At 44.2% G+C, this 13,695-nt stretch overlaps 1 protein-coding gene across 1 annotated transcript in view; it reads left to right on the top strand.

Moving 5' to 3' along the window:
• Positions 1 to 13,695, top strand: part of wwc1 (WW and C2 domain containing 1) — a 77,336-nt gene that overhangs the window by 19,296 nt on the left and 44,345 nt on the right. The window contains exons 2-5 of the mRNA XM_063203134.1: positions 1,311 to 1,420; positions 6,958 to 7,167; positions 8,158 to 8,234; positions 10,200 to 10,279. Of these exons, the coding sequence (XP_063059204.1) occupies positions 1,311 to 1,420; positions 6,958 to 7,167; positions 8,158 to 8,234; positions 10,200 to 10,279 (477 nt within the window). The remainder of the gene's footprint in view (positions 1 to 1,310; positions 1,421 to 6,957; positions 7,168 to 8,157; positions 8,235 to 10,199; positions 10,280 to 13,695) is intronic.

A 13,695-nucleotide genomic window follows, 5' to 3' on the forward strand; every position in this document is an offset into this window, starting at 1 on the left:
ACACGCACACGCACACGCGCACACACACGCGCGCACACACACACACACACACACACACACACACACACACACACACACACACACACACACACACACACACTGTGACACACACACACACTGCAATATAAGCAAAATTCAATATGCTCGTCTGCTCCCTGATGCACCCAATCATGATGGTCAGTCTCACACATGATCCCATTCAAACAAAGCAGCACACACATGAATCATTTATCACTCACTCTGTCTCTCTTCTTCTCTCTTTCTCATACAAACACCCAATCAGTCACTCAACAGTAAAGTGTGATTACACACGCACACGCACACGCACACGCACACGCACACGCACACGCACACTTGCATATCTTTACTTACTCATGAAGTCTCCTTTGTTTTGTCGTTGGCGCTTGTGCAGTGTCAGGATTTTCCCCAGTACTTTATAGTCAAGACGAGTTTTTTGCTTTGTGATGTTGCATGACGAAAGTGTATAATGAGCTATTTATTTTGGGTAGTTTCATATCACATTTCATATGAAAATGCACAATATGGCCTTTCTAATAGTGATGGTCACATCTCTGTGAAACACCCCTCTGAATCCCCCTACCACCATGTGAAAGACAAATGCTTCGCACTAGGAAACCCTTAGAGTGATGTGCAGTCAAACCATTAGCTGCTTGTCATTCAATATTTGCCTTTGTGTAAAGTCGTAGTCTGTTTTGCTGCACTCGATCGACAATAACTCATTTGTGTTCCAATATGTTCCCCCTTAACCTTCTGCTGCTTGTGCTGTGCAGTGTAGACCATTGTGTAGTGCAGCACCACATAAAACATAAAAAATATATTAAAAAAAACTTAAAAACAAGCACCACAAATTGATCAACATTGCAAATGGGGGTGTGCACATAGCACTTACACTGGCCTGACATTTTGCCTGTAGCACTGCACACAATGCTACTTGGTCTGTGGGATACACTGAAATGCTACAGTAGGAATAGCCTGTGATGCTACACTCTAACCCATTGGGTTCTCAACCTTTTCCAAATTTGGGGCCCACTTGAAATTTTCACAAGTGTTCGGGGCCTACCTCTGACCCGATGAACAATACAACTCAAATAAATAATGAACTGCAACACGCACACACGCACACACGCACACACGCGCACACACACACACACACACACACACACACACACATTATTTTGATATTTAGATGATTTCAAGGCCCACTTGGAATACCTTCAGGGCTAGGTCCACTGCTCGGCTGAGAATCACTGCTCTAACCCTCGACTGCTTGCATGCTTGTGTCCCTGCAGGCAGACCAAGCCTCTGACGTTTGCCGACTGCATCGGGGATGAGCTGCCGGTGGGCTGGGAAGAGGCCTACGACCCGAACGTGGGAGCCTACTATGTCGACCACAACACCAGTGAGTAACAATTCACTGTGCATACTATGTGGTCCGCACCATGCAGTGAGCTTTGTTAAAGTGCTTTGTTAAAGAATGTTGCATATTTGTGTATGTCTTGTCCGATTCCATCAGGGACCATGTTGGAAACAAGTGTGTTACGCTTTTACATGTAATTCTATGTCCATAAATAAACCAAACCAAACAACAGCAAAAAACCCTTTATTTTACAGTTGATCTAGTGAAAGCAGAATAGGCTAAGACAGTGTGAATTCTGATTTTGTAGTTGATCTGGTGAAAGCAGTGTATGCTAACACAGGGTAAATTCTGGTAAATGTGGCCAATACATTTGACAAATTTAGAGTGTCGTGAAATTCTATTCTTCAAAGAAATGCATGCCCAAAGAAAAGATTTCTTTTTGGGCATGCGTGTGTGTGTTTGACCTTTATATATCCTGGAAGGTCTCATTAAATTGATATACGATCTCATCTTCTTGTAGTGAGTAGTGCTGTAGCCAAATGGCATGCATTCCATTCTGTAGTAGAATGTCTCAGCATTCCGTACTGTAGTGGAATGTCTCAGGGTTCCGTAGTGTAGTAGAATGTCCCAGCATTCTCTATTCCATACTGTATTCTAATTTGTCCGCATTCTGTACTGTAGTAGAATGTCTCAGTGTTCCCGCACAGTAGTGGAATGTCTCAGGGTTCCATACTTAAGTGGAATGTCCCATCGTTCTCTATTCCGTACTATAGTAGAATTTGTCAGCATTCCGAAATGTAGTAGAATGTCTCAGGGTTCCGTACTGTAGTAGAATGTTTCAGCGTTCTCTCTTCCAAACTGGAGTCGAATGTCTCCGGGTGCCATACTCTAGTAGAATGGCCCAGAGTTTCTATTCCGTACAGTAATACTATGTCTCAGGGTTCTCTCTTCCATGTCACCCATTTGGCCACCCTCCATATCAGACTCTGCCCACAGGACTCCATTACTGTCCGCATGTGTCCTCTAAAAGTCAGCCACACGAGACGGAGAGAGGGGTTGAAAGAAGACGGGCATAAAGAGAGGGGGGATAGGGAGGGAGCACAAGAGAGAGGGCGGGGTGGTTAGGGAGGGAGACAAGGATAGAGTGGGGGGGATGCAAGAGAGAAAGAGAGAGAGGGGTGCAAAAATGAAGGACCAAGAGTGAGAAAGATAGAAGGATGGAGAGAGAGATAGAGATAGAGAGGAGGGTAGAGGGGCTGAATGCTCAGCACGTAAGAGAGTGTTTTCCCCTGTGGAGGCTTTTGGAGGCCTAACACACAGACATGCCTCGCCTCACTTCTCTAACAAGCCTGCTCGTTTTTTTTTACCCTTTCTTCGTCTATCCAGAGTTCTTATCTTTCTTTTCCATCTTTGTTTTTTTTTTTTTTCTAACTCGACTTCACGCCTCTGTATCAGATCTTATCTCCATTTCTCTGTCAGTTCTCTCTCTCGGCTCTTCTTTTTCTTTAACTTCATCTTTATCTTCATCTCTCTCTCTCTCTCTCTCTCTCTCTCTTTCTCTTTCTCTTTCTCTTTCTCTTTCTCTTTCTCTTTCTCTTTCTCTTTCTCTTTCTCTTTCTCTTTCTCTTTCTCTCTCTCTCTCTCTCTCTCTTTCTCTTTCTATTTCTCTCTCTCTCTCTTTTCCTCTACTCTTTATCTCTCTCTCTCTGCCACTCCTCTCCTGTGTACCATCACCTCGTCATGTTACAAAGAGCCGCCTCGCCTCACTTGGCTCACGAGTCCCTCATTGATTTTTGTTTGCCCTCCATCTTGATCTCTCATGGGTGATGTCTTCCTTTTTTCTTTCTGACTTATCTTCCTGTCAACTCTGTAAGTCTTTGTGTCTTTTTTAGTGTGCGAACCTGCTCCTACCTTATATTGTCAACTCTGTATCAAATCTAATCTCCCTCTCCCTCTCCCTTTCTACCTCCCTCTGCATCTCTCTCTCTCTCTCTCTCTCTCTCTCTCTCTCTCTCTCTCTCTCTCTCTCTCTCTCTCTCTCTCTCTCTTTTCTCTTCTTATTTTGCCTTCACTTATTTCTCTCCTCTCTCCACCTCTCTTCCGTCTCCATCGTGTCTTGTCTAATACACCATGTCGCTACCCAGGGATGCATTTCTCAAAACCATAGTTGCTAAGTATGTTAGCTACTTTGTTGTTTTGCAATGCAATTTCCCATTTCCCAACTACCCAAGTTGCTAAGCGGCTAACAACTACCCAAGTTGCTAACCGGCTAACAACTACGCATTTGAGAAACGCAACCCTGAAATGGCTTGAACACATGTGCTTTACTTCCTTATGCCTGTTCTCCTCTCCTCCTCTGGTCCCCTACAATTCCCCGTCTCCATCTATCCCCCTTTATATTCTTCTCTTCTCTTCTCTTCTCTTCTCTTCTCTTCTCTTCTCTTCTCTTCTCTTCTCTTCTCTTCTCTTCTCTTCTCTTCTCTTCTCTTCTCCTCTCTTCTCTTCTCTTCTCTTCTCTTCTCTTCTCTTCTCTTCTCTTCTCTTCTCTTCTCTTCTCTTCCTCATCTCTTCCTCATCTCTTCCTCATCTCCTCTACAAGTCCTTGCACTCTGCCTCTCTCCCGTCCCGTCTCTGATCTTTCCCCCTCTCTGTCTCTTCTCCTCTTATCCTCCTTCATCTATCCATCATCTCACCTTCATTCCTCTGTATGCACTTCCCTCCTCTGTAAAGGCAGAGGCATTAAAGATTTGGAGGCTTTTATAATTCTGCACCAGCTGGAAAAAGTAATAAGTTGATGATATGACACTGTGATGACATGGAGCACTTCTTCAAATCTGGAGTGTTTTTTTCATTGACCGTTTATTGTATCTCACCCTTGACCTTTAATATTGACCTTTGGACTTCCTTGGATAATTCACAGAAATGCTACAGACAGCAAAAGGCCAACATAACACACCACCGCTTTGGACACAGCTTCCACTCAAAAAAGAATCATTAATTAATACACAAATCAGCTTGATTTACCTAATTAAACCTTGACTTAATGTAATTCAGCTCAAGAGTGAAACTCTTTCTTTTTCTATCTCTATTTCTATGACGTCTCTACTGCCAGTGGCAGCAATGCATGTCCATCACATTATGTGAGTGAGCAGGCCAAGTAATTGCATTCAAAGATCACCCTTGACCTGCGTGACCCCTCTCCCTTTGACCCCTGCACAAAAGGTCAACTGGTCAATCCAGGAAATGATCTCAAGTCATCATCAATAATAAAATATGACCTCCTAAATTAAATCCTTGTGATTGACAGCAAGATCATCCTTCATGACTGACTGACTCATTGATAATTGTCTAAGCCTTCTCGTCTATAGCATTAACTTTGTTAGTGTCTGCTTCCACCCTCTTCCCCTCCACAGAGAGAGCAGAAGCACATGCTTGGAGCATTGATGTAACTCTTCATGTCCATCTCCACTTCATCTTCCCCCTCCTTACACCCCAAGACAGATTAGGGGGCGCTTTAGGTTAAAAAAAAGTTAATGAGAACCACTGGCTGAGGGCACTTGCAGAGACCATTTTTTTCCTCCTGACTAAAAATAATTGCATTATTTGAAGACGTCATGACAAATATGCGAAGGGTTTATCTCCATTCACCCCTTCTCAACTAATGTAAACAAACCAGGCCCCCATTAAAATGGTCAAATTCTTGGAAAGTGCTGAACAAAAAGCAAACTGTTTGGCATTGCAATGAATGTTGCTTTCACTTTGTTAGTGTCTACTTCTGCACACCACTTCATCCACGGCCAAAGCAACCCAGCAGGAGGACCCTACTGTGGATGTTTAGTGTCAAACAGCGGCACTTAGCGACGTTACTTTATCACCTTTTAATATCCACCCTCTCTGCCCACAGACAGCACCCAGCTGGAGGACCTGTCAGTGCAATGCCACTCGGAGCAGAGGCACACGTGCCCTCTCCTTAACCACCTTGAAATATAGGCTACAGCAAGGCTTTAACTCATTAAAGGGACACTGTGTGAGATTTTTAGTTGTTTATTTCCAGAATTCATGCTGCCCATTCACTAATGTTATCTTTTTCATGAATACTTACCACCAGCATCAAATTCTAAGTATTCATTGGACTGTAAAAATTGCACTTTTCATACATGAAAATATTTGTTTATTACTTAGTAGACTTTCATATAAAGGTCAAATTTGGCAATAGGCAGCCCAGTTTCAATGAGCAGCATAGTTGCAGTACCTTTTTTGACCACTTTCTGCACAGTGTCCCTTTAATGTTTTACTCCGTCCCATGATCTATTCCCCCTCTCCCCATCACAGACAGTGCCCAGCTGGAGTACCTGCCGGTAGTGGCGGGGTGGGGGGGTGGCAGCGGTGCATGTATCCTCTCCTTCAGAACCTTGAAATGAACAGCATCATTTTGAACAGTAATCTCAGAGTGCATGCTGTTAACTCCACCCCTCTCCATCACCACAGAGAGAGCAGACAGCTGGAGGACCTCCGTGTTCAGTGGCAGCAGCAGGATTAGCGGCGCACCTTTTATGTTACATTACATTACATTACATTACGCTTAGCTGACGCTTTTATCCAAAGTGACTTACAATTATTTACGGGGTATTGGATACAGTTCCTGGAGCATTTTGGAATTAGGTGCCTCGCTCAAGGGCACCTCAGCCATGGACTACAGTAGGAAGTGGAAGGTTAGGATTTGAACCTGCTGTAACCTTCTGTTATCATCAAGTTCATCTCCTTAACCGTTAGGCCACAGTTGTCCCACAGGTACACCTTATGAACATGCAGTGTCCAGTGTTTTAACTAAACTGCATTAATGTCTTCCTCCACCCTCTCCCTTCACCTCCAGTCCACAGAGAGCACCCAGCTGTGTGCAGTGGCAGCAGGTCAGGAGCAGCGGCTCATGTACCCCGCTTGGTGGTTGATGTTTAGCACTTGAAATGAACAGTATCATTTTTAGTTATTTTTGAAATATTTTTTTGGTGTTTTATGACTTTATTTGACAGGACAGTTTGAGAGGCGGACAGGAAGAGAATGGGGATGGAGACGGGCCCGGGTCAGCCGCATGGCAGACGAGTGCCTTACCGGTTGGCCACGGCAGGGCCGAACAGTATCATTTTTATCAGCATAGAGTGATGTTTACCTCCACTCTCTGTTCCCCCTCTCCCATTTACAGACAGGACCCAGCTGCTATAGGACCCGCTGGTGCAGTGGCCGGGGTAGCGGCAGTAAATCATTGAACTTGGCTTTAACACCTTTTAATATCCAACCCCTTTCCTCCCCTCTACTGGACCCGTGTGGGCCCTTCTATCCTTTTTAGATTTTTTTTTTGTCTTTTTGACTTTTATTTATGCTAGGACAGTGAATGTGGTGACAGGAAGCGAGTGGGGAGAGAGAGGCGGGGAAGGGCCGGGAATCGAACCCGGGTCAGCTGCATGGTAGACGATTGCCCTACCATTTTGCCACAGCAGGACCACCGGCTATCCTTTAAAAAAATAATTAATTAAATTAATTAACTTTAATTTCATTTTCATACATGTCGTCTTCTTCCACAGAGAGCACGCAGCTGGAGGACCCGCGGGTACAGTGGCAGCGGGAGCAGCATCGCATGCTGGAGGATTACCTGCAGGTGGCGCAAGAGGCCCTGAGCGCCCAGCGGGAGATCTACCAGGTGAAGGAGCAGCGGCTGGAGCTGGCCCAGCAGGAGTACCAGCAGCTCCATCAGACCTGGAGGGACAAGGACAAGTTCACCTCACAGACCAGCCGTGAGTCTACGCACGTGTGTGTGTGTCTGCCCTTGTTTGTCTGTCTGTTTGTATATGTGTGTGTGTGGGGAGGGAGGGGTGGTCAATGGGAGTTCCAGCAGCTGCACCAGACATGGGACCAGGGACAAGTCCTCATCACAAACCAGCTGTGTGTGTGTGTGTGTGCGCGTGCGCGCGTGTGCGCGTGTGTGCGTGCGTGCGTGCGTGTGTGAGAGAGAATTTTGGGAGGGGAGGTATGCTCTATGTGTAGGATGTGTATGAGGCGTGTGTGTATGAGGCGTGTGTGTATGAGGTGTGCGTGTGCGCGTGCGCACACTTGTGTGTCCTGTCATGAGGCTGGCTTCTCTGATGAGTCAGAGTTTATATGAATCACAGCACATCACTCTTAGAGCTCATTACACTCACCCTCACATCAGTCCAAACATTTCAATTGGACACTGCGAGACATTACGTGTCTGTGTCTGTGTCTGTCTGTCTGTCTGTACGTGTGCGTGTGTGTGTGTGTGTGTGTGTGTGTGTGTGTGTGTGTGTGTGTGCGTGTGTGTGTGTGTGTGTGTGTGTGTGTGTGTGAGATACCTTTGCTTCATTCTGTGGCTAAGGAGTTGAGATTTTAATCTCGTTAGCTTGTTGAGTGGATGTGTTCGAATGAGCTTTCAGATTGGATCAGACAATGTCACCCAGAGATACTCATAATCATCCATGTCTTTATCTCTCACTCGGTTTCCCACTGCCTTTCTGTCTCGTTTCCATCTCTCTCTCTCTTACTTTCTGTTTCTCTCAATCACTCTGTCTATTCCTCTTTTCTGCCTGCCTCTCTCTGATTTCTACTTTTCGTTTGGCCTCCGTGTGTCTGCTATGTCTCTTTGCCTCTTCGTTTCTTTGTCTGTCTCTCTCTCCCTCTCTCTTCCTTCTTCTCCTAACTGTCTCTCAGTCCCCTCCTCTCTGCCCTCTGTTCATCATCAGTTGTTTTGTCATTTCTCTCCCAAACAGTAAACTCCAGATCTTCCTCCAGTAGCAAGTATGATCCAGACATCCTGAAGGCGGAGATCGTCACGTCCAAGAGCAGGGTGCGTACTGTATGCCATCATCATACACATTTATCAGGGCTCTAATCCTTTTCATCACCAGCCAAAAATGGCTAGTAGAGATTCATCTTACGAGCCAAATACACACTCAGTAATAGGTCAGAGTGTCTAGTACGTTTTCTTTTCTACCAGCCAAAATGGTATTTCACTTAAAGCGATGGTTCGGAGTAGAATCACCCTAACGCCATTTGAACCGTGACACCCATCCACCTTTACACCCGAAGTGTTTTCTGCCGCAGGCTTACATCAACAGAGTTGCCGTGTTATTCGATGTTTATTCCGGATAGCTTGACTCAAGCGCATATGGATCCTGGGCACCGTCTCCAAACTTTCCCCACAAAAATAACATGTCATGACACCAAACTTCTACAGTATAACAAATGTGGTTTGTACTCACAAAAAGATGAATTTGAAACTTTGTACATAGTCCAGGAGTTTATTAGTAACAACACACGAGACGATTAGCTTTTCTGCTGCTAAACATCCGTCGACGTCACTTCCTCCAGCTGGGACTTTGTTGATGGAAACAAATACACGTGAGTCCGGAAGGCGGAAAACTCAAAAAGACAGCTTGCGCTACAACTAGAAATTAACCACTTCGGATTTAAATTTTACCACGTTTAATAAATAGAAGACGATGCCACACTCGTGCATATATGAAAAAATGGTCCAGTCTATGTGTCGGCAATCGCTTCCGGCAATATTATGCCATGCTGTGGACAGTCCCAGCTGGAGGAAGTGACGTCGACGGATGTTTAGCAGCAGAAAAGCTAATCGTCTCGTGTGTTGTTACTAATAAACTCCTGGACTATGTACAAAGTTTCAAATTCATCTTTTTGTGAGTACAAACCACATTTGTTATACTGTAGAAGTTTGGTGTCATGACATGTTATTTTTGTGGGGAAAGTTTGGAGACGGTGCCCAGGATCCATATGCGCTTGAGTCAAGCTATCCGGAATAAACATCGAATAACACGGCAACTCTGTTGATGTAAGCCTGCGGCAGAAAACACTTCGGGTGTAAAGGTGGATGGGTGTCACGGTTCAAATGGCATTAGGGTGATTCTACTCCGAACCATCGCTTTAAGAGCCATGCACATTAACATAGCAACAGATAAAACAAAAGCGCTCTCTGTTTCTGTCTCTGTCTCTCTGTCTATGTCTGTAGCTCTCTCTCTCTCTCTCTCTCTCTCTCTCTCTCTCTCTCTCTCTCTCTCTCTCTCTCTCTGTCTCTCTGCCTCTCTCTGTCTCTCTGTCTCTCTGTCTCTCTGTCTCTCTGTCTCTGTCTCTGTCTCTGTCTCTCTCTCTCTCTCTGTCTCTCTCCATCCCCCCATGTGTAAATGCACTCTTGTCAATGTTTGATCTGTGACGTTGGTTGGTGTTGGTGTGCTAATCTTAGGCAGATGATGACACCTTTCTGTAACACTAACTAGAAGTCCTGTGGAATGCAGCAGTCAATTGCTTGGCCCCCATCGGCTGGGAAAAAAAGAAGATTATGACTACTTTTATATCGTTTATATTATCTCATGGTAATCTCGGCAGCAGTTGTCGGAATGTGCCTCTGTATCGAGATGGCTTATCAGTGTGTGAGCTGTTGCGATAAGTGTGTTGGCGTATCATCAAAGCGATTGGCTCAGGGTAATTCCTGAAGACTGGTGTAAAAGCGTAAAAGTGTTTGAATCTGACTTTGCCCTGCCTCTTTCGTTCGCCGTCTCTCCCCCTATCCTGCTCTCTGTCTGCTTTTCTCCATTTGTTTTGCTCTATTTCCCTCCCCCCCTCTCTCTCTCTCACTCACTCACTCACTCACTCACTCACTCACTCACTCACTCACTCACTCACTCACTCACTCTCTCTCTCTCTCTCTCTCTCTCTCTCTCTCTCTCTCTCTCTCTCTCTCTCTCTCTCTCTCTCTCTCTCTCTCTCTCTCTCTCTCTCTCTCTCTCTCCAGGTGAATAAGTTGAAGAGGGATCTGGCCTTTATGAGGCAGGAGCTGCAGTATAAGGAGCAGGGCTTTGAGACGCTGAAAGAGTAAGTTGATTGCATTGCCATGGGCCTGGGGGAAAAGTTTGTTCTAATGCAATACACAACAATGTTACAGCAGAGTGGGTTTAGGTGGATTTCTGATATTTCGCTACATTAATCCAATCATATTTGTTAATTTTGTTCAGGCACCATGCAAGTTAGAGCTCCAGGATATTAAAAAATATTGACTACGACAAGGTCTTAGTCACCGTTCATATTTTTGTTCTTTTAAATTTGAGATTGTCTTTTTATATCCCTTATCTTTTTTTTTTTTAATTGATTTTTTTAAACATTTTTTAAACGGCAAACAAGGAACAAAACACACACAAACCAAAGGAAGAAGAAAACAAGACAAAAAACCAAAAACAAAGTGTCCACACATATCAACCACAACCCACTCTTTATATCCTTTATCAATAAGAAAAAGCAAATAATAATTCGGTCATAATGTAATATGCAAAGGATGTCAAGACATCGGTAGACAGGTGTGAATAAACAAGTAGCCCTCAGTAGCCCTCTGACCCATAAGGTCTCTGACTGCATGACAGTCTGTATTTGGACTGTAGTTTGTTATTTGTTGTAGTGAATCATAATATAATCCACAACTGTGTATTAATGTGTGGAAAACGCATTTACACTGTAGGCCCACATTTCACAAAACAACTGTACCTGCACAGACTCTACTTTTTGCATTAAAATGCCTGTGGCAACTGTGAACTACTGGTCTAAGAGATCAGGTTTTTTGCCTAAATCTGGACCAAATGTAGTAGAACCAGATGTGAGAACCATTTTTTTGTGTGAGAAGCATTTTATGTGACCAAAGCATGTTTTTGCTCACGTGTGACCTGATCACCATCCAGCTCCACACCCAGTCCCAAGTCCCATTACAAGGCAAGGCAAGGCAAGGCAAGTTTATTTGTATAGCACATTTCATACATAGGTGCAACTCAATGTGCTTCACAAAAAACAAATGCAAAAAGAAAGGAAACAAGAAAGAAAGAAAGAGAAAGATATTAGAGTCAAATAAAAGATGAGATAAAACATATGGTAAAAAATAGAAATAAAAATAAGAATAATATATAATTTAAGCTAGGGTAAAGCATCTGAGAACAGCTTTGTCTTGAGTCTAGATTTAAAGTTATCAATTGTGGGTGCATTTTTTTACGCCATCTGGAAGCTGGTTCCAAAGCTTTGCAGCATAGAAGCTAAAGGCTGCCTCTCCACACTTTGTTTTGACTTTTGGAATCACCAGCAAATTCTTCTCCTTTGATCTTAGTGACCTGGTTGGTGCATTAGTGGCAAATTCATTGGCCACGTTTTCTTCTCCCAACAATTGAATGAACGTAGCACTTTCCTTTTCTTCTTGTCTTTTTAACTGAGCATATTTACATGGACAGTAGAAGTGATTGTCAGATGAAAGTATGATGAGTGTATATACAAGTGTGATGAGCGTACACACTGAATATGATGAGTGTATACAAAGTATACAGGTAGACTCACTGTTCAGCATAGGGCCATAAACTCCATAATATACTACGTACACCTGTGCACAGTTCATTTCAGATTGCAGACTGGCCATAGACGCCATGTGTGTGCCCAGCTGGGAAGTTTACTCTGTAGTATATTGGCAGTCCAACCAAATAAACCCCACAAGGTCACCCTGGTGTGTTTACTAGGATGACAGAGGCAGAGTTCAAATAAAATGGAAATTAAATATTTATCGGTCATAGGCAGACCCACATTCACAAACCTCCACAGACAGACAGACACACACACACAAAACACCTACAAAGGTGCACATGCACAGATACTCAAATACTGTCTGCAACACGTTATCTGTGTGTATTTTTCTTTGTGTTCGTGCGTGTTTGTCTATCGTTCTGTGGATGTAGATTTGCACGTGTGCATATTTTGTGAAATAGATATAACAGACACACACACACATTCAAAGGCACAAGTAGGCACACACACACGCACACACATACACACACACACACACATGCACACTACTACTACTACACGCGCACAGGCATACTACTACACACACACTCGGTGTCTGTGTCTATGTGTGGGTTACACTTTTCACGTTCATTTATATTTCATCTCCCGGCTCGTCTCTTTTCCCTGTGATCTCGTAATCTCTGGCTCGTTTATGAAAACCCCTCTTCTCTCCGACTACCGTTCTCACAACCAGTAGAGCTGTCTGTCCTGCCGTGCCCTGCTCTCTGCTTTGCCCAGTCAAAGACCGAACCCTTTAGCCCCCTAAGGCATAGTCTTGGTTATAAATTTGCCGAATAGCAATGACCAAGTCGTAATGTATTTCTAAAGACTCTGTGAAATGTCTTAGCAGTGTTGGGCTATGGTAGTTAATTCTTTTTACAGTGTATTACAGTGCTCCATCGGAGGTACGGTGCACGTTAAGAGGCTACGATAGCTTGCTACGCTGTACCGAGCCCTCTTTTGATACACCAGAAATATTCTACGCTGATGCCGGCCCACTGGCTTGCTTTCCACTCTTTCAAATCCTTTTATATTATTCAAGTGCATCCAGGAGCTTCAAGGCTTCCCCAGTCCCCACTCTGAGGATTTCCAAGCATTTCCTGCCAGTGGTATACAAAAAAGGGTGGGCAGAGTAGACGTGATGTTTCAGAGGCATTTTTGATAGCCGTGAATGCATGATGCAGTCTTAGGGGGAAAAGAGACGCATAAAACCCATCTTCTCTAGCAGCTGTGGGCCTCTGAGAGCCATGACTAATCATTTGCCTCTGACTGATTGTCTGAATTAGATGGCCCTATTCTTGGATTAGTGATGCTTCTTCTTGCATCTTTTCCTACATGTTTTCTTGCATTTTTTAAATTCATGTCAACGTTCATGTTAACATGTTAACATGTGAAGAAGTAAAGAAAAAAAACTTTATTTCTGATATATTTCTGCTGCTTACCCAATCACACTGCCTTGGCTAGAAATGGCAGGCTTATCTTTATAGTTCTGTAGTGATGTCCCTCTAATGAAGACGGAAATCCACATTCCGCCTTGTGCTGATTTTCAGCGCAGCGCAGAAATCGCTCACTTTCATTAGCAAACAGTAGAACAAATCCACCTCGCACTGTAAAGTCTGTGTCGAGAGTGATCGCGGCCCTAAGGCATTAAAGCCCAAAAAGATCTTTAAAAAACATCTAGAACTGATACAGGACTGGTGATGGTTCAACCTGTCATGTATATCTGATGCATCGTTGTGGCCTTTTAAAAGCCTAGAAGCTGGTCTTGAGGGGTGCACACAGCCGGCCCGGTGTGGTGTGGTGTGGTGTGGTGTGATGTGGTGTGGTATGCACTATGCAGCCCTTCTCAGGTGTCTCTTCCTGTTGGTGAAATGGCCCATTGTTGCCTAGCCGGGTTACAGACCAGACCACAGTCTCCCTGC

Source organism: Engraulis encrasicolus, chromosome 7 (assembly GCF_034702125.1).
Source record: "Engraulis encrasicolus isolate BLACKSEA-1 chromosome 7, IST_EnEncr_1.0, whole genome shotgun sequence".
NCBI classification, from domain to species: Eukaryota; Metazoa; Chordata; class Actinopteri; order Clupeiformes; family Engraulidae; genus Engraulis; species Engraulis encrasicolus.